The following is a 21,801-nucleotide window of genomic DNA, read 5'->3' as shown; positions in this document are numbered from 1 at the left end:
GCATTCATACTAACTGCTTTGGTGTTGAATACAAGCCTTTGTCTAAGAAGAAAATATCACTCATATGCTGTGTATACCTGCTAGGAGTTTGGTGTCATATCAACTTAAGAACTAATAGATAACAGCTTTGGTTTTACTCGCTTTGGAAAACAGATGCAATCTAAATGTGCACAAGTAACAGCCAATCTCACCTTTAAGGGACAGCTGTTTCATTTTCTTTTTTAAAAAATGTCTTCATGTCCAGTGTGTCTCGAATCAATCATTTTTCATCGTAGATTTTTTTTTTTATGAAGTCTTTTATCATGGATTCTGAATGGAACCATGTTTGGCACTCGTACTATAAAATATAATGCATTTGTTTTCTGTTGAACATAATAAAACATTTTACAACACAAACCTCGCTGGTGTAGAAATTCAGTTCATAGGCCAAACACATTTGAGATGTTGGTTTCAGTATAGCTGTGTTCAGGCATTATTAGGAATGACAGGATCTGTCCATTTTTGTTCTCTTGGTTTCTAATTTTTCCATTCTTAAATTCAGCTCTCCACATTTTGCAGAAATTTGGGATTTATTTTTTTTAATCCTCATGAAAATTCTTATTTATTATTAGCTTAATAATAATAACAACATCCACAATAATAACAACAACAACAACCATAACAACAACAATTTCATTATTTATATCTTGTGCATCTGGCTGGGTTTCCCCAGCCACTTGGGCGGCTTACAGCATATATAAAAACACAGTAAAACAACATATTAGTGTGAATTTCTCCTAATAAACACTTTCAAACTACAGTTTCGACTAATACACACATTTCTGCAAGCAATTTCTCCCAATACAATGCATTTTTGCATGTTATTTTCACTAATATATTTGTTTTTATGCACACATTCCCAGTATATTTGCATCTTTGTAAACATTGTTTGGCTGACAAAGTTCAATCAATCAGTCAAATTATATATATAAGTGCAATTTCAGGGGATAGTTGTTTCAATTATCATATTTCAGAAAGTGCGAAATTGATCAATTCATCTTTAAATGCATACTCCATCTCCCCCCTTCCTCAGGTATTATGTCTGAGTCATAAATATTAGTGGGAGCATGGGGCATAGGGCCATGTGTACCAGTTCTGTCCCCATTGCCCGCATAAGCACTCTTTCTACCCTCTCAGCTTCCAACCTTTCTGGCTAGAGTAGAAACATCTGGAGATGAATATTTACCTGCTTTCACTTCAGTGCATATATAACCCCTGCATGATTGGAAACACTGTGTCTGATCACACTGAGGTTTCCATGAGCATTCAGGTGAGCATGAGTAGAAGTCAGATGTTCCTTTTTCAACTTGGGGAAACAGAGAGGGCACAATATGTGTGGCCTGATGTCACTTACCTGTGCTTGTATTTTCTGCACAAGCTTTATGCCTGAACTGGGCTTATGGTTTTCTGTGATGTGATGTGATGTGTTGTGTGTGTGTGTGTAATTGATTCTTAAGAGTGGTAGAGTTGCCTAATGCAATAAGAATGGATTGATCTCCTTAGTATTGAAAGCTAATTCAGTCTTGGGGCCCATAATTCTTTCAAGGCAAACAGTTTAGACAAGGTACTGAAAAAACATTGCTTTATGGTCAAGATTTCAATTATGTATGCTTGTTCAGGAACTATTTCAATCTGTTATTGATTTAGAACCCTTTTGCTGAAAATGAGGAAGCCCAGCAAAGGTCAGTGAGAATTCTGGGAATTAACACGTGGGACCTTGCTTTGGAATTAACCAATTTTGACTGGAGTCTCTTCAACTTGGTTCATGAGGTAAGGTGCAATGGATGGAAATGCTTGCTGTAATCAGTGCTCAGTTCTCCAGTTTGGGCTGTTTTCAACCAAATGTTTGCTCATGTAATGCCTTCTTCTGGTCATCTCATAGTATGCAACTTTCTGTGACCAATACAAGGGCAGGATACAAATGGGTTAAACTTTGAACCAAAATTCATGTGCATAAGTAAAATGCAAAGTGTCTCTCATTGCTTAATGGAGCTAATTTTTACTGCCACCCAAATTAATTTTAAAAATCTAAATTATTTGAGACTTTGAGGAACTAAAAAGAACAGAGTTCATCAGGCTGTCATTAGTTCTCAGATTGAAACCTATAGCAGCAATTAGTGGGTGCCAAGTTGGAAACAAACCGTTCTTGCATTTTTCATAACTATGTCCAGGAGGATAATTGCTGAAAATCTCACAAGATTACTTGAAATTCTGGACTCTTTCTGAACTGCTTGAGGTTCGTTCATAAATTATTAAAAGGAGTTGTCTGGCCAAGTATCAACAGTTACACTTTTCAGAATGGTTAAATTCGCATTTGCATTTTTTAAAAGCCTAATTACTCTCTTAACTGTCTTCCAGCAAGAGCTGATATACTTCACCTTCAGCAGAAAGGGCAATGGGGAAAACACTGTGAATCTTAGTCTTCTGCTTCAAAGATGCAATGAAGTTCAACTCTGGGTTGCTACAGAAATACTCCTTTGCAACCAGCTCTGTAAACGTGTACAGCTAGTGAAAAAGTTCATTAAAATTGCTTCTCAGTAAGTTTCAACCAATGTCAATGTTGAATTCACATTCAGTCTTTTAAAACTGTACTTAAGGATAATGAAATGATAGAAAGGTGTGTTGCTGTGCCATGAATTTGACTAGTACTTTGTGATGTGCATATAAAATGCTACACGAGGCAAGGACAGACTGTTTTGTCTTAAACACACACACACACACACACACAAATTTAATAATGTGAGCTTTTCACAGCCAAGACGCAGCTGGGACAGCAATAGTATAGATTGTTCAGACTATAGTGGAAGATCAAAAAAAAAGAACCGGCGGGTATTAGAAGTCACCCCAGAACTGACCCTACTGAACACCTTCCAATAATAATGCCCACTTACATTATAAAGAGCTCATAACCCACCTACTCTCAGCAGCCAGAAGCATCCTAACCAGACACTGGAGAGAACTGTTAGGAGTAAACATGGACCAATAGTATCAAATTGTATGGGAAACGGCCTTACTAGAAAAGCTAACTAAAAAACTGAAACTGACATGGGGACAAATGGAGGAAGACACTTTCACTCTGGTATGGTTCCCCTTCATCACAAACATAGCCCAACAAGACAACAACAAGAATCCGCTGACAGCATATGAATCAATACAGCTAACCTGATCCAAAAGTCCACTCCCTCACAGGCACACACACATAAACAAATATCACTATAGCCAACCAACCAACCTTCAACCTCTCTCACCACCAAGGAAAGATAACAAGTGAATAGAAAGAGAACCTACATAAGTGACTCTGACACAAAACCCCACACATACACTAAGTAGAAGAATAGAAGCATTCCCACCCCACCCGCGCCCACCCTCCACCCCTCTTTACTCCCCAGCCTTATAGTGCATGCAACACTAATGTCTCACAACAAATGAAACTGATCTGTAGAAAAAACAATGCATATATTTTTGTAAACTAAGAAATCTTTAATAAAAATGATTATATATTTTTAAAAGATTCAGCGCACACCTATATATAGATCACAGATAGACCATAGAACTTAATGTGTGTGTACACAGAGATAGAGTTCTGTGTGTAGAACCTCTTTATTGTTTTACTCTTCATATCTTCTGTGTTCAGCATGCGGGTTGTAGTCTTAAACAACATTAAACTATGAATCAGTAAAATGCTCTCTTTTTTGCATTCCCTGTTGTTGCTGACAGGGAACTTCATGATCCACTTCAATTAGGTACTCAAAAGTTACCAAATGTTTTGTCATCTGGACTAAAACATGGATATGTTGTCTATGTATTACCTCATTTGCTCAGCAATTCTAGTATCAATCAACTTAGTACACTGGCATTCAGTTAAAATACATTTTAAAAACTGTTCCTTCAGATTAGTTAAAGTATACTGTGCATTTATACCCCACCTTGGAAACTTATTGAAGAGCATGACATAAAACCCTAAAATACATGACATACATGGAATAGGAATTCCCATCTGTGGAGCTTAGTGTGAAAAATACAACTATTTTATTAACTTGCAGATAAGCAAGTAAAAAAGTATTTCTAGATAATCCATTTATAATGCAGTATACTCTGCAAATGTCACTCATTAAATGCATGACATCCATCCATTTTTTGCAGCAGTGTTTCTTGAGTTGCATTTTCCAAGCATGTAAATTGCAATTTTGTGTTGCTAAGAAAGTGAAATTCTCCCACCAGACAGCACTACCATTGTTAATGCAGTTGCTATGTGGAACATAGTTACATAGACAAGCAGGAAGCACCTGTTTGATAATCCAAATGTGACCAAAGGTAGCTAATAACTGATCAGGGGAATATATAGGTTGCACATTAATTAAATTTGTGTCAATAAACAACAAAATAAACTGGAGGTTGCAAAAGAAAAAGAAAAATGATTCAGGATTGTAGGCATATGTGTAAACAACATTGGGAGAGATTTAATTTAGATAAGCTCAGAGCTGTGCTACTAAGCAATACTAATTCCAGGATAAAGAAACAGAAACATGATTGCTTGTTAATGATTGGTAGATTTGAGAAGACATTTGAATCTTAATAATAGAAAAATGAAACATTTGGAAGAAGTATGCCACAGTTTCTAATAAATATAGTGAAACTTCTGTGCTTATTGCTGCGCTTGGACTATCATATCTCTGTATTATAATCCAAGATGTGAATGAATTTCAGAGGTGGATTTAGGGGAGCACAGCCAGTTCGATTGCACAGGGCAGTGAATCTCAGGGACAGTGCAACTATTATTAAGAATGGAGTACAAGAAGCAGCCGCTTGGCTCTTCCTTGGCACAAGTGAAATGTGCAAATTCACATGAATGCACAGCCACAAATCTCAGGCTGCAATCGTAAAAATGGGGTCAGGTCCATTGGGCAAGTGGGACTTGCATAGGATTGTTCTATTAGTTTTAAATCCTCAGTTGTTTTTAAAGTCAAATGTCACTGCACATACTAAGGGGACTGTCAATAGGGCTAAAAAATAAGAAGATTGCCTGCATTGACCCTTTAAGTAAAACAAAAATGGCGTCAGGGCAGCCACAGATCTGGGAAACAGACTGCATACAGGTACAAGAACTCTGGAAGCACCTTTGAAGGGGCTAGTGGTTACATTAAAATTGAGGAACAGGGAAAAACAGTGATTTGGGGGGCATCTTAATGGGCCTGCACCTAATTGGGTCACTACAGAACTTAGTGTTAATATACTTGGAACAGTTAATCTACCATGCCTCTCCACGCTAGTAGTATTAAGACTTTGAATATATAGAAAGTTACACCATGTGCTTGTTTTTTGTATTTTTTATTTTCATAGCTGCAAAGCCCAAAGAAATCTGAATTCATTCTTTGCCATTGTTATGGGTCTCAACACTGCATCCGTCAGTCGGCTTTCTCAGACCTGGGAGGTAATACAAGTATTTTGTTTTTGAAATTCATTAAAATTCTTGTTTTAGCTTGCAGCCCACAGGCCAACCTTGGCACACCTAGGAGGCCAATTTGGTTCATGGGGTCATTTCCCCCAAATCACACCCACCCACTCTCCAGCTGACATCACTTGTGACATCAGCTGATGAGCAGGAGGACAGGGTTTAATCATGCAGTGATTGTGTGCCCTGTTCCCAGCAGGGAACAAGATTCTGCAGTCAAGGAAGCAAGATTTAATTTCTGCTCATTAGCAGATGAGTGGGGATTAAAGCGCTAAAGATGTTGACTTAGCAAAATACTGGGGGGGGGGATAGATATATGGATGCCCCATGTGGGGTAATTGATAAAAGAATTGGCTGGATCCCCAGGTCTAAAGTATGGAGCTAAACACACTTTCCATCACGAGAGAGCCCCCAGCAGAGAATTGAAAAACACAAAATGATGCAGCACAGTTAAGTGTGGGAATAATAGTCTGATAGACCTTTAAAATAACCTGTTCTAGCCACTTATAGCACTCCCCCCCCCACAATAAACAGACCACACAGTTAGTAAGTTTAAATACTTTACTTACAAATGCCAAAGGTTGGATTCATATGTTGTCTCATGCAGAACACAGGTAGAAATACTGGGTTTACAAAATACAGAAATAGCTCTAAGTATGCGGTCTAAGCATGTAGCGAGCAAACTCAGGCTTGTCCTATCTTGGCGAGTTCACATGATGAAAGAAAATGAGCAAAGGAGAAAACTTAACTTCCTTTCAGGTGAGGGCTGTGACCTAGCTGATTCTAGGAATACATTTCTGTGGTCTTAACCCCTTCGTGCCTTAACTATGCCTAAGCTTGCTAGTTATGTTTGATGGCAATTTCCCACAAAGACCAGAGTTGTTTGAAGGCTTAAGAGGGTATGGTAGAACCCTTCCAAGCGGCTCTGCCCTCCCTTAGAGAGCTGTCTGTAATCCTCAAAGGGATTGTAACAGAGTCTTCTGTCACATGCTCCTGCATTGTTGTGAAGTAGGAGAAGCTGCAAGAGGAGTCATTCCCTGAGTTTGAGGGTGATGGAAGAACCATCAGGTCAGCATGGTGCACAATCAGGTACTGAGGGCCCACTTCCAAGTGGTTCCTTTAAATCTTGGGATGACATTGGGAGATAGATGCAGAGGACACAATTCTTCCCTATTTAAAATAATAAAATCAGAAAAACTAGCTTTCCCCCTGAAACGTAGCTATCCCCACTGCTCCAAGGAGATTTTAGTATCAGTTCAGGCTAGCACTAATATACTGTTGATACGTTTTACTTTTTTTAATGAAATAATCAGAGAGGCCTTAAGACAAATGAGGCAGACAGAGATGTTAGTGAATAAAATGAACACAGATTTTAGGAAGCAATTATAAAAGAATTATGAGAGGGGCAGTCTCAAAATGCAAAAGGATTTGCATCACTCTTAAACATTATTCATGATGAGCAACTTGATTTTTTATGAGTTTTTTTATTATGGCTGGTCACTGAAAGAAATATTAAATACTTTTCAGCATACTTGATTCACCCCCCATCGAATCCCATTTCCTTTGATATTTTTTTGTGTATTGCAGAGAATCCCTGGAAAGTTTAAGAAGCTGTTTGCTGAACTTGAAAGTTTGACAGTAAGTATACTTTCTACAGAAAAGACTTTGATTTCTCCAGCTGTTCTCTTCCAGAGCTTAATGCAGTGATTAGGAACCTGTGGCCCTCCAGATATTGTTGGACTCCAGTTCCCATCAGCGACAGCTGGGATGCCCAATGGTCAGAGATAATAGGTGTGGCAGTTCAACTAGATCTAGAGTTTCATCAGCCCTTGGTTGATGTAAACCTCATCATCTAAAGCTGGGATCCTTAGCTTTTTAGCTTACTGCAGACATATGTAGCTCCAAACTCTCTATTAGCCCCTAGAGTGAATGACCTCTTATTTCACTCAGTCAGTCCTCTTTCTTTGAGAAACATTTATCTGCCTCATTTTCCAAGGAAACCTTTTATATTTAAAGCATATTGAGCTTGTGGGTGTGTAACAGATTACAAATTGCCATCCTTTAGAAAGGGTATTGATTTTCTTCTTTCCTTTCATCGCAATCAAATTGTTTCGGTAGGACCCTTCCTTGAATCACAAAGCCTACAGAGACGCATTCAAGAAAATGAAGTCACCGAAAATCCCCTTCATGCCTTTGCTCCTTAAAGGTAATACAGTTTGTCCACATTAAACATCTTCCTAACATTATGTATGAGTACCAAATGGGCGAGATAAATTTTTAAGCGTATTGCTGCTGTTCTGTGCAGTTTACCAGCGAGTGCAAGGGTAACTGAATGCAGTGCAGCTGTGCATATTGATAATAGATATATGTTGCACATTATGGACGGAGAAACCAAGGATCAAGAAAAGAAATTATGTGCTGACAAGAGTGGCAGCAGAGAGGGTGAATAATGGAACTGTAAGATAAGATGAGACCTAAGATGGCGTCTAGAAACCCTTTTGTTCTTCAGCTGAGAATTCAAAAGTTAGCTTAATAAAAAGCCGTTCTTTTCCTGTTTCTGTCGTCCAATAAGTGAGATGTCCTGATTAAGGAGAGCGCATATTCAAAAGTAAAATTCCACCCTACTGTAGGCTGGCCATCTTTAATTCTGATAGGTTCCCTGATCCCCCCTTTTTCTGATGACCCTGGGATTTTGCTGTGCTTTTTTCATGACCGCTGATCTTCTGTTGCACCTTTTGCTGCCTTCAGCCTTGGATGATGGAGGCTACAATTAGGAGGTCCCATAGCTCAGCTGTACAGAATATGCTTTGCATTCATCCTCAATCTTCAGTATCTTCATTTAAAAAATAAAGAGAGATATTGGAGCCCCACTGCTGGTCAAAAGCGAGCGTACAGATTTAAATGAACCAATGATCTAATTCAGTGTAAGGCAGCGCTATTTTAAGGCATAACCGCAGCTCAGTAACAGCATGCTTTGAATGCAGAAGCTGCAGGCTTCCATACCTGGTAGGTCTGGGACAGGCTGCTTGAGAGCTACTTGTCCATGTTGCAGACAGTACCAGGCAAGATGGACCTATGGACTGCCTCTTCATAAAGCAGCTTGCTCAGTTCCTGCCGCCTCAGGCCTTAACTAGCAATGCTAAGCCAAAATTCTCAGCAGCATGTCTTGCTCTGCTTTGTGCCTGTGATCTTGTAGTCCCTACAGGCTATGGATAATGGGTCACACTTGGGTGCATCTTTTAACGGAACACATTGCAGTGCCTGCAATTCTGCTAGCACTCGGCTTCTTCCAATAGCTCTATCCTACGATTTATAATCGGCCTTTGTTTCTATCTTCTCTAACCACCCCACCCCTCTTTTCTGGAAAGCTATTTGTAGAGACTCCTTTGAGTCACCACGAACGGCCTCGGCTGTTGCCTTTTTCCCTTTTCTGTAGGCAAAGGGATTAAAGCCCTTTGGCATATCTTCATATAAAGAAACATCTCCTTAGCACAATGGGATTCATTGTTTGAGAGTGATAACATATTGCAACAAAGTCTTTAGTTATAAAGTCATCTTTGAAGAGGCTGTGTTTTAGGGCACAATCTTTAAAGGAAAAAAAGTCTAAAGGTCAGGGTCAAGGTCAGCACAGCCACCTACAATGTTGTGTGACTTAAATGGATTTTGTGAGCCATGCCGAGTTACAGTTGTTTTAGGGTATCTAGAAATTTTACCTCTTTGCCATGACTGGAATGTGCACATACCTGGTATATCTGAGGGTGATGACAACATTTCCTCCTTTGGATGCCTCATCTTTTTTCATTCTCCTTGGGCAGTGTGTGTGTGTGTGTGTGTGTGTGTGTGTGTGTGTGTGTGTGTTTCTTTCTGTCTGTGTCTGTGTTAGTATATGCCCAGTACTAAATTATTCTTGAGGCCTGGTATTACCACCCATAGCACTCCTGCAAAGAAGTCTGTCCCTCTTGACATTTCTAAGTTGCTGGATTCTGTGTCCTCTTTGACGTACCTTCATGATGCTCCAAAAATAACCATGTCCCACTGCTTTTCTCCATCCCACCAGGTTTCCATTTTGTAAGCTGTTTCTATGCTCTATTTTAGACCAGTCCCCCCAACTTGCCCATCTTCACTTGGAGGCTTCTAGCATTAGCACAGGAATGCATTTATCGTCTTGTCTGTCTCTGCAGATGTCTTTGGGGCATATGTTTCATCACCAGAGTGCTTGGCTTCTTTCAATGTACTTCCAATGCTTAGTTCTCTGGACAGTTTCTGAATATTTTCATCCTCACTTCTGGAGGATGATTTGTCCCAAACTGGATACTTCTCATCTCCTATCGGCTTTTCCGCAGCAGTCATTTTAAAAGCAGCTGTGCCGTTTTTCTTTTTTATATGAAGTACTTTCCCCCTCTCCAGCAGCCTTGAATGGGCCCTCCAAGGAGAAGTGTGGGAGGGAATTAACACCTTTTAAGTAAGAGTAAGTAAAGCAGGTGTCGGAAAGGAAATTTGAAATAACCCCTTTCTTAAATAGGTAAAAAGTACCTCAACAACAATACCCCTTTTTAAGTAATTGAATTTCTACAGCAAACTCTGTTGTTTCACAGACAGTGCTTTTGAAAATCTCGCTGATTTTTCAAATATTTAATAAAACACTGTTTTGCTCTTTACAATACAGCTCAGATGCAATTTTCTGCTCCACTGAATTTATCCAGGCTCATAGTTGTTGGCAGCAAAGCAAATTTCTATCCTTTTTTTTTCTTCATTCTTTCTCCTCCCTCCCTGTTCCTCATAAGGCTTTTACTTCAGTCTTTAAAGTTTTTTTAATAATAAAAAAAGCACACTTCAGGCTTTTCAGCGGAATGCCTTCTTTATTAGCATTGACAATAACAATTTCACCTCCATTTTGCCTTAGTGACAGGGCAGGCAAGGCATTGCAGCGGGGAGTGTAGAATATGCAATGTTGGCACCTGAGTCTAGGAGGTGAGGTTGACAGAAAGCACAGCAGTGTGGAAAGAGTGGAAAAGTGAGCATCAACCAAGGCATCCTGTTTCAAAGGGACCAGTTCTGAAAAGTTTAAGAAAGCAAAGGAACGCATTAGTGGTCTTGGTATTTGCAGTGTTGCAGCCCTTTGTTTATGCTAACGTCTGAAGAAAAATCCAATAGGAAGTAGGTAGCCGATTGATGCTGTTTATATTGTACTGCTAAATTTGTATATGTGGGTGTGTTCCTTACCAAAAAAAAGAGGGGGGGACCACCCTTCTCTATAAACAGGTATGCCCGTTTGTTCACTCCGACCCTTAACCAGAAGAAGAGAGCCAGTGTGGTGTAGTGGTTAAGAGCAGTGGACTCATAATCTGGTGAACCAGGTTCGCTTCCCCGCTCCTCCACATGCAGCTGCTGGGTGACCTTGGGCTAGTCACACTTCTCTGAAGTCTCTCAGCCTCACTCACAGAGTGTTTGTTGTGAGGGAGGAAGAGAAAGGAGATTGTAAGCCGCTTTGAGACTCCTTAAGGGGAGTCAAGTTCAAACTCTTCTTCTTCTGCTGCCTCTGCTGCCGCCATGTACAGATGTGCTCTTTAGGGTGCTAGGTGGCTTCTTTCAGGATAGTCAGCTTTTGCCCAGAAGCCTCCAGCTACTGATCTTAAAAGTTGGACAAATTTCCTGTTTGTTTTAAAGCAGTGGTTCCCAAACTTTTTTTTGGGCCATGCCCCACCTACGCATCTCTACAATCCTGATTCTCTCCCCCCCCCCCCCCGCCTGGTGACATATAATTCTTAATATTCAAAAAGTGAACGCCTATTCACATGGAGGAAGCCTGAAAGACCATTAACTTGGTCTAACACATTCTCGAATTGCCCCCTTTAAAAATCAAATCGTCCCCTGTGGGGTGTGTGCCCCACGTTGGGAACCATGGTTTTAAAGTAAGGGAGATGTGTGCTTCAGCTGTGGAGAGGGGGGAAGAACACACATTTTAAAGACTTGGGAGGACTGAAAAAGTCAAAATTCACAAATTCTGGTTTCCTAGATGAATTCTTCAGCAAATAATGCAATAATGTACAGAGGGTTGTAGAGTTGGAACGGACCCCAAGAGTCATCTAGTCCAACTCCCTACAGTGCAGGAATCCCAGCAAAAGAATCCCTGGCAAATGGCCATCCAGCCTTTGTTTAAAAACATACAATGAAGCAGAGTCTACCACCTTCTGAGGTGGTCCATGCCACTCTCAAATCGCTCTTATAGTAAGAAAGTTCTTCCTAATGGTCAGTCAGAATCTCTTGTAATGTAAAAAAAGAGAAAAGTACCTAATGTGCATGATTTCATCAAGAAATTGACAATACATGAACTTCTGCTTTTCCAATACTGTTTCTCTCCCCCCCAGTTCTTTAAAATTTGAGGCTTTCCCCTTACTCAGAGTTTTTCACCGATCAGTTCAGAGAAAATCTAAGAAGAATGGAACACTGTGTTACATTACTGTCACTATTTCATGCCATGTAGCGTAAAAATGGGGGACATTTATTTATTAAATTTATTAAATTTCTATACCACCCTTCAACCAAGAATCACAGTGCATTTTACAAATTTTGATGTTTGTCTTGTTTTTTTTAGATGTAACATTTATACATGAAGGGAATAAAACTTTTCTGGATAACCTTGTTAACTTTGAAAAGCTGGTAGGTAACATTTTCTGTTTTTAAGTCCAATATTGTGGCAGGACGGAAGGCTTGCTACATTGTCACTTATCCACCTTCCATTTTTGTTTTGTTTTGTTTTGTTAATTCTAGTTTTTCTGAATAGTGTTTCTTTAGAAGCAGGGATACTGTTTATTCCTCATTTGATTCTGCTTTCCATTGAGAGTTTCTACAATAACAGTAGGATAATGAGCTTTTAACCAAAGGTTCAGCTAGATGCTATTTTATTATATTTTCAAAGATTGGACACAAGATTAGTCCAATAAAAAAATGAATCTGCATAAGAAAAAAATCATAATATAAATTTCAGTTTGTTGTTTTCACTAGTGTCAGGTGATAATATTTCTTGCAGACTTTGGGTTGCCTGTCTACAAGCGGAACTGCATATTGTGTTGTGATATTTTGGGCAGGCGTAATTTTAATTTATTACATTTATATTACAGTTTTTGTCTGCCAATGAGCTTATAAAATAGTATCTGCATTTAATTAAGTACTTTCTTGTAACTCTGACTACAACTTTATTGATCTCTCTTTGAAATGTGTCACATTAGCACGAAAAGTAAAATAACCCTTGATGCACACATTATTGTGACTTTATCCCCAGCATTTAGGTCTTCAACATACTTTGCAAATTTTATTGCTACTGCTATCTTAAGAGGCAAATCTGCTGCAGGGCGGTAGGGTGTCACAGATAAGAAGGTGGCAAGCCAACAGTTCTGCCATTAAGCAAAGGTTGTCTTAACGTTCTTTGCAAGAGGGGGGAGCAAGATGGCTGGTGTGGGGAGCACAGCCTGCAAGAAAGCATGCTCCCAGGTGTGCCGTATGGCTAGAAAACAGGATTAGTTATTGAGATCAGGGCACAACAATGGAGAAATCAAGTGAAAGACACATTATTTCATCCTGCTCCCAGAGTAAAGGGACCCATGACCGTTAGATCCAGTTGCGGACAACTCTGGGGCTGCGGCGCTCATCTCGCTTTACTGACCGAGGGAGCCGACGTATAGCTTCCGGGTCATGCTGCCAGCATGACTAAGCCACTTCTGGCAAACTAGAGCAGTGCACGGAAATGCCGTGTACCTTCCCTTCCGGAACGGTACCTATTTATCTACCTGCACTTCTTGGGGTGCTTTCGAACTGCTAGGTTGGCAGGAGCAGGGACCAAGCAACGGGAGCTCACCCTGTTGCGGGGATTCAAACCGCCAACCTTCTGATCGGCAAGCCCAAGAGGCTCAGTGGTTTAGACCACAGCATCACCTCCCGCGTCCTGCTCCCAGAGTATAAAAGGACAAAAACTGAAGACTCGTAGCTGCTTCGAAGTTTATATTAATACTGCCACAAATGGCATGTTTTTGCACCAGGCAGAAAACTAGGAAGAGCTGCTCTCTTGAATCTCAGGGAGGAGCCTCATTATGAGTTCTTGGTGGCTTGTCTGGCAAACAGGGCAAATTCAGAGCCACATTATCAGAAATATGATTTGCACATTGGTAATCTGGCATTTCCACAGATCTATTCCATTCAACAGCATTTTTATAACTCACAACTGTGGCATGATCTATATTATGCCAAACAAAACAGGGGCTAATTTTTTAGTAGGCAATCAGTTTTTCTTCTTCTTTGGAAGCTAGGCAGTTTGTGCTTTTATTTTTTTATATAATATCACTAGTGAGAGCTAATTTCAGACAGGTTGCTTCAAGGTTAGCTACTAAGAATTGTTTGGGTCTAGTTGAATGTCTCCTCTGCTTATATTGCAATTGTGATCAAATAATAATTGCAGGAAAACGTTATGGACCAAGCCCTCAGCTGGAGCAAATCAATGTAGCTTCATGAATCTATGCCAGTTCAAATCAGCCCAAGATCCAATCATACATGTGCAATGAAATTGGAAAGGTTTTCCTCTCTCTAATCGGTGCAGCCATCTGTGACCTATATTGCCTAAGAAAAGAACAGCATAGGAATGAACTCTTTTTAAATAACTATTCATACTAAACTATTGCAATTCCAGAGGCATACTGGGTAGAATGTTTTCTCTGAAGTTAAGAATTCTCTTCCTTCTTATGTCATGCCATCTAATCCCCATTTAGATAGAAGCTTCATTCATTTGAATGTCATTTCACTAATGGAAAAAATGTGGGGCCTGCCTGGATTGCTAGTCATTTTTGTAAACAATGCTGATGTTAACACACACATACTGAATTCTTATACCACAGATACATGCAGAATTCAGATTCACTGCTCCTGTAATGTATCAAAGCAGCCCTGAATCAATGCTTGAAGTTATCCATGATAGCTTTCTCTTAGAAGATCTTACATTTTCACACACACCCCAAAAAAATCTGGAAATGGGAAGAGAATATGGTTTGCCTCCCATGCTAAAGGAAAAGTTATGCCTGCTCTTCTTGTACAACTACCAGAGTAGCTTTTTTTGTAAAAAAAAAATGTATTCTATTGGATTAATATTCAGTGGTGCCTTTTGTATATTATCTTCACAGCACATGATTGCAGACACAGTCCGGTCTTTGAGACACTGCAGACACAACCAGTATGGTGAGTAAAGATTTCTCTCTTTAGCTAAGCTTTCAGCAAATATAAAAACCTTCCTCATAGCAGGTCTCTCTGACCAGACCATATGACAGCAATAAACCATTTTTTGCCCAAAGCAACAGAGACTTATGGTGGGCATCTTAAAGACTATTCACTGTAGCATAAGCTTGAGAAATACAACTGAACCAGTACATCTGGCGTTTACATACACCATTGTTTATTGTTTGTTGACTGCTTAGAAATAATCCTATGAATGAACTAAAAGGATTTACGCTGAAAAGGGATCAACTTTCTTGTTTGATGCAATCTTTTTTTGTTCATATTTTCAATTTTGTTCATATTATTCATGATTGAGGCTATTTGTCTGAGATGATGGACCTTTTCTACACACATAGAGAATGTATGCATAGACAAGTTACTTGCTAGCTTAGAGGTCATCTGAGGAGAGGAGATATGCAGAGCTAATCGCCTTAGGCCCAGGTGAAATTAGAAGTCTTGGAGAGTCACCATCCTCAGCCATATCTGTTTAATTGATTATGACAGTTAGTCTGGAAATAAACTTCTTTTTTATTTGAAATGTTGACGCCTGTAGTTAATTGCATTTTGGGCATGAGTTCAGGGGGACGAAGCTGTAAAGTAACTGATCTCATTCATTCATTTTTCTTTTGTCTAGGAAATGAAGTTCCCCAAAAAGAACATCAGGAGCTGAAGCCCTACGTCCATCACTTGCACATCATCGATAACCAGCAGGTGTTGTTTGAGCTTTCTCATAGGATAGAGCCTCGCGTGTGAGTTCACGCAGATTCACATACCTGCAGCACTTTCAGTTAAGTGAATGTTTATGCCAAGCATGTTGCTTCCCTTGGAGAGAGGTGAATACTGAGTTTTATCAGTAGCTGATGCCATAACAAGCACAGCCATCTCTTGCAAAGCAGAAAGAGGAGCTGTTCGCACCAGCCTTCCGGGATGAGAGAAATGCCATATCCATTCAACTACAGACGGGGAAAGAGAGAAACAGCATTCTTCATATACAAAGACTTGACTTCTTAAAAAAAAAAAAAATCTTGGTCCAGAGTAGCTTTCAATTCAGACTCTTATCAGTGTTAAAATGGGGGGAAAGAAGACATTGTGTCACTATGAAGAATCTTTTTAGCAAGCAGCACTAGGTGAGAAAGGCACTCATAATTTGCCACACATGGATGCGCCTCACTAATCATCATAAGCTGCCAAAAGGATTGTTTGTTGCCAAAAAGAAAATAGATGAAAACAGAGAAAAAGAAGTACATACTGAGTAAACTTTCCTGGGATATGTAGCAACCACTGCTGCATGAACATAAAGAATGACAACTTGTTAGAGCACAGCATACAGACTCATTCAACCAAATTGTAGAACTGGACAAGCAGCAGGTGATACTTCATTTTAGCAGCCTTCCCTTCTGAATGTGTTCCACAGCATAAAGCAAAATTTCACACTGTTAAACTGTTTGCAGCAACAAGTGCAGTGTTTCTACACAGGATTGAGTAGCAGAGTGCACAGTGCTTTCTTGAATGTTTCTCTCAGCTTTTTTTTTTAATTAGAACTCCCTTTCCAATTAGTCTAATTTAGATAATCAAGCTCATGAGCCGACATGCTTATAGTTTATTACAAAAGGAATGCAGTATGCTTTACTCCTTGATATCTGTACCATAAGATTACTGCAGTTGCCTTTAGATGGGTGCAATGTGACTTCTAAGCAATGGTTAAGTAAATAAGCAAGAATCTATGAGATTGTAACAACCAGCAGCTTCCAACAGGGGGAAAGACCTCAATCACCCTTAGGTTAAATGTCACAAAAGCAAAAACATCTGTACCTCAATATTGGAGGGGTGTTCTGGAATGTTTGCCAAGGGCATTAATTACACTGCCAATGAAAACTTTTGCTAATTGAAGTAGCTCCTTTACCTACCCACTCAAGGAACTAGATTTCTGTAAGAGTCTTATGGGTCTCCAATAAAATTAGCATACAAAACTACCTGAGGGAAAGCTGGGAGAGCTACTAAGTGGCATGCCCATCAATCGTTATTATTAAGACTGAAAATGATAAATACTTTACAGCTATGTGAAACCTAACCTGCTGTGAGTGCGCACACTTCATTCTTTTTCACTTTGAAAGACCAAATAGACCTAAGGGCTTATCCACACTATTAGTTCAAACTTTCAAGCTGTGGGGCTTGAATCTGACAAGAGGCACCTTTTCATATTGTCTTGAGAGTAGTCAGTTTTGGTTCATGTGGGTGAGAATCTCCTTGAAAGTCAAGCACTCTTTTTGGAATCACAGTGTAGTGCAGCATAGCAGAGGATCAACTATGATGGGTCCTATCCAACAACTTTTTTGACACTTCCATAGCCACACTTCTGGCAGAAGTATAGCTCTCTAGCGAGGGAAATGTGATACTCTCTGGTGCAAAACTGGTTTGTTGAAGATACCTGAATCTGATGATTGCAGATTTATTGGGCTATATACTATCTGGAAACTTGTTTCAACTCCTTTCTCAAAAGCTTGTATCAAAGGGTCACAGCCTTTAATGTCAAAACATGAGTCAAAGGTGAACAAAGAATGACAGTAAAGGGTTGCAAGGATTTGCCTAGTGAGTGTGATAAATACGATGCAAAACGATGCATTTCACTGTGAAAAATCTATTTATATGCATCTTTATACAATATACTATTTTATAGCGGAAATGGGAACATACTTCTTGTGATACTATGCCAGACAGGAGATACTGTGGGTAAAATCTAGTGTTCTTTGAAATGTGAGTCTACTAAAGCAAATGAATCCTCCTTTTTTATTACAGCTGCTAGGGTATATTCATTCAGGAACTTTTTTCTGCACAAGCTCCTCCCCAAGGGATTGTGTCCTATTGGAAGAGAAATAAAATCAGCTTTAAGTGGTAGGGTTTTTTCAGCAGGGTGGAGATTCTTTCCAATGTATTTTGGCCTCCCCAGTATGAAAATTGTGGAAATACTGTACAGTGTAATGTAAAGACAAGATGTTTCAGAATTGTAACTATATTATGAATATGCTATACATGTTCTCCTGGCAGCTGCTTTTTTTAACCCAGTAAAAGGGAAAAACTGGCTGCCCTTTGAGTAAATATTCAGTATGCATTTATGTAGGTGGTTGCACATGTTAGAAACAATCCAGATAACCTATTTAGGCATATGAATGGAGTTTTATATGAGGTTTTCCCTAAAGCAACTCAGCTGAAGAGGCAAGGATTTTTTAAAAAACCGAAAAGCCGCTTGTCTCTTAGGCAGTGGGATTTGCTATGACAAAGAAAAAAGAGAGCTGTTGGGCTGCATGCATTATTTCCAACCGCATACATGTAAGTAGCTTTATTTTAATTGCAGTTGTTGTAAATAACCCCTTTTATGCGTATAAGGCTAACTTGGGGGTGGGGAACTGTCGGGCCCAATTAGTCTTAGAAGTTATCAGTTCCTCATCTGTGGTGTTGAGCCACCAGACCTTCAGGTAGTAGATCTAAACATAATAAAATGAGGTTCTCATGCCCATGTTTGCCTAAAAACACTAATGCAGAGGGAACATTGTAAGAGAGAATCAGGACATGGTTGCAAAGTTCATAGGTTATCATATATCACCTTGTCGGAAAAGTTCCCAAAGGCAGGATATCAATTTATGAAATCAAAACAAACCCTTCCCACTCCTGTTATTCTTGTCAGCAAAATGCCCCTGACATCCATATGTGGGTTTTGAGACCGTAAGAAGCTTGACTGTGTGAGTAAAAATGGACTGTGGGGATTATTTGATTGATACAAGACTAGTTAACATCACACCCCACTTACTAAATCTTCACTTGTTAATGCCACCTTGCCCACACATATACATTGACTAGCATGTGTTTGCTGGTATAATGTACAGATCCTACCACAGTTAATCCTTTTTTCTTTTCTTTTTTTGCAAGGCAATAATGTATTTTCAGCTCTGGCTTCCTTGTTCAGTTGCTGATTTGAAAGTCACTTCCCAATTTCATGAGAGGACTTGTTTTGCTTATTCTTGAGTGTGGTACAATGCAAATATGTAATGATTTTAAAAAGATATTTAAATCTCTATAAGATATGGCAAAGCAGTGCTGTACTCCATAGGCAGTTTCCCTGTTGCCAGTTACTGAAGTAACGGATAACATCTTCAGGATATTCAGTGGCCAGGATTCAGGCAAAAGGACAAGCCAAAACTAAATTACGATTATTATCCCTTGTTTTCCAGAAATAAACCAGTGTTATGGACTTTGATTTGGCCTAGCATACATGAGAGATGGTTGATTGGCATATGTATAATATAAGGCCCATGAAAAAATAGGAGAATGGTATAGAACTCCCAACCTTCAGTATCAGTAGTATCAAACTTTCTTACGGTCACAAACCAGCATGAGATAAAACATAACGGATAAAATGAACACAGATGACTTAAAACAGGTAAGGAATAAAAACTAGCAATTAAAAGTAGGTTATATCAAACATACTTAAAAAGGGACAAACAGTTAAAAGCAACTCTAAGGGAGGGAATGTGAAGGAGCACAGGTCATGCATTTTGGGCCTAGTTTGTGGCGCAAACCATCCTTCGACAAATATCCATCATGGCAGCGAAGAATCTAGCTAGCAACTGAGTGTGTAGCATTTGGGTTTTCATCCTGAAGAAGCAGGGAAGTATAAAGTTGTTCTGTGCGACCTGGGAATTTATGTATTACAGTGGTACCTTTGGTTAAGAACGTAATTCGTTCTAGAGGTCCGTTCTTAACCTGAAACTGTTTTAATCTGAGGTACCACTTTAGCTAATGGGGCCTCCCGCTGCCGCCGCACGATTTCTGTTCTCATCCTGAGGTAAAATTCTTCACCCGAAGTACTACTTCCGGGTTAGCAGAGTCTGTAACCTGAAGTGTCTGTAACCCGAGGTACCATTGTATAGGCAAGATGAACCTAGCTCGTATATCTATATTGGCAGTGAAAAAAGACATGTTCTGTTTCTAGTTGCCCAGAGCTACATGGGCCTTTCCTTTCCTCATACGGTGTCTCCCTAAATCAGCCTTCCTGAATGGCTGAAGGGCCTGGCAGCAGACCAGAGTGAAAGCCCTTCGCTGTTTTGGAATTTCAAGGTTGGTTATATATGGCATCTGGGAGGTGAAGTGTCTTCTGGTTTCACTGATTTAAAATTTCGGGGACTTAGCTAGATTCTGTCTACCAAGTACGCAGAAACGATTGCGCTTTTTAGAATACTTTTTTAATAACGCCGACACGCACTGATACACTGTTACAAAAAAGACAGTTATTCTCAGTTGTTGTCTTACTGCTAAACAACCAAATGGTAGGGCTTCTTGAGAAGTGCACTCAGATTGCGTTCTGTTAAAATGTACAATTTTGTCTCCAGGGTTCAGCTCAGGAAAATCAGGTGTGTAAGTTTGCAGCACAGACAAGCTGTGGGCAGTGCTGATTGGTTAGTACCTGGGCCATCACAAACCTACCTCTCCCCCATCCCTGGAGCAGTTCTGCAACTTTTTTTTAAAAAAAAGTAGAGATTGTTGCTTTAAAGAAAAAAAGGTGGGGAAAGATGTCAGATGAACATAAATAAATGTACATATGGCACTTCAGAATAAAACATGGGCTGCCCTTCTGAAGCATGAGGGGAGAGTTAAGATTGATGATTGAACCAGCATTCAGGTAGGTAGTATGTACATCTTTCATTTACAAATGGGAAGGAAACTGAGAGAGCCCGCTGGGAGAAAAAACTGCTGTTATTTCTGTACATACTCTAAATCTCACTGGCTTTAATAGAAAAATGTTAATATATGCTTTATTCTCCCATTAAAATCCAGGGAGTCAAGAGTCTCTAGTCCTAGACACACTCACCTGGGAGAAAGTTTCATTGAACACAGTGTGACCGATTCTGGAATTAAACCTGCATAAATTGTGCTGTAAATTAGTCTGGCTCGTTCCCCTCTGTTAATCTATATATACAGACCTCAGTAGTTGTAAGAGAGTCAGCAATTAAAACAGGGGTTAAGAATAAACAGTGTTCTGCAGCAGTACTTTGATGTACAGTCTCTTCATGAGTTTGATGTATTAGTTTCTAGTAAGCAAAGGGGAAAGCTGCAACAATTCAATGAAAAAAATGTGTTGTAAAAAAGTGACAGAGTGAGCTGTAAATATTAACCTTTTTAGCAGAGTTAAATTACTATTTATTTGCATAGCCTATTTATTGCATTCTTCTAAACACTGTTAGATACTGGGGCACTGTCAACAAATAGAGACTACTTGCATTGTCCATTCTACCATCTCTAGAGTGTCCTCATGGTGTCAACTTCCATCAACAGTAATAGACTAGATTGCCCAAGCCAAGGTTATTTGCCTAACTTCTCAGGGACCACACCTTGTTCTTATCCAACATTATTAGAACTGGTATGTATGAAATGCTCTAATTTACCAGGATCACGGTTGCCAATGTATTCCTTTACATATTTCATGCTTGTTGGCCTCTGTATATATCATTGTGTTGTGTATTTATGAGAGCTAAGAAGCAATTGCTAATAAGCAATAATTTATATGTCGAAATGGCCAAGCAATACGAAGGTAAAACTTGTAAAAGCAAATGTTAATGTTTAAACTTTTTTAATATTGCTTTTCAAAATATAAAACCATATTAATTAAATTGTCTGTGTGAGTCTATATTGACCTTTGTTTCTAAATCGCAGACTTCATGGGCTGCTGCTGTGGAACATGAGCATGAGAGTCCTGCTTTCAAATTTCAATATAGTCATTAACTCCCTGGGTGACCTTAGCCAGAACATCATTTCTCGGCTTTACACGCACACACACACACGCACACACACACACACACACACACACACACACACACAGAGAGAGAGAGAAATATGGGGTTGATAATAATAGCCTAGCTGATGATTGCTGTAATGATTTCTGAGAGAATGCTGGGAGCAGTTATGGAAAGCAATGGGATGGCCACTGGTCCATAATATTATCCACCTGCAGCCTCATCAGCAATATATGCAGTCCATAAGTTAGGGCTATTTATATCCAG

At 39.5% G+C, this 21,801-nt stretch overlaps 1 protein-coding gene and 1 long non-coding RNA gene across 6 annotated transcripts in view; one reads left to right on the top strand and one right to left on the bottom strand.

Annotated features, from left to right (window-relative positions):
- The window catches only part of RAPGEF5 (Rap guanine nucleotide exchange factor 5), a 127,966-nt gene extending 106,555 nt beyond the window's left edge, over positions 1 to 21,411 (top strand). For 4 of the 5 annotated variants that reach the window (XM_083467970.1, XM_083467972.1, XM_083467971.1 and 1 more), the window contains 8 exons: positions 1,687 to 1,809; positions 2,398 to 2,576; positions 5,380 to 5,470; positions 7,079 to 7,129; positions 7,610 to 7,697; positions 12,087 to 12,151; positions 14,659 to 14,713; positions 15,384 to 21,411. In XM_083467970.1, coding sequence (XP_083324096.1) covers positions 1,687 to 1,809; positions 2,398 to 2,576; positions 5,380 to 5,470; positions 7,079 to 7,129; positions 7,610 to 7,697; positions 12,087 to 12,151; positions 14,659 to 14,713; positions 15,384 to 15,502 — 771 coding nt within the window. In that variant the 3' untranslated portion in view covers positions 15,503 to 21,411. The remainder of the gene's footprint in view (positions 1 to 1,686; positions 1,810 to 2,397; positions 2,577 to 5,379; positions 5,471 to 7,078; positions 7,130 to 7,609; positions 7,698 to 12,086; positions 12,152 to 14,658; positions 14,714 to 15,383) is intronic. The other variant, XR_014517659.1, reaches the window with a different exon arrangement.
- On the bottom strand, positions 7,718 to 15,626 carry LOC310690052. The gene is made up of 3 exons (XR_014517845.1): positions 15,523 to 15,626; positions 13,959 to 14,101; positions 7,718 to 10,546 (listed from the first exon to the last, which is right to left on the bottom strand). It is a non-coding gene; the product is annotated as an uncharacterized lncRNA (long non-coding RNA).
- Positions 21,412 to 21,801: the final 390 nt, after the last annotated feature.

This window comes from Podarcis liolepis (genome assembly GCF_965112155.1).
Source record: "Podarcis liolepis genome assembly, chromosome: 12".
Classification (NCBI taxonomy): Eukaryota; Metazoa; Chordata; class Lepidosauria; order Squamata; family Lacertidae; genus Podarcis; species Podarcis liolepis.
This window is presented reverse-complemented; position numbering and strand designations above follow the sequence as displayed.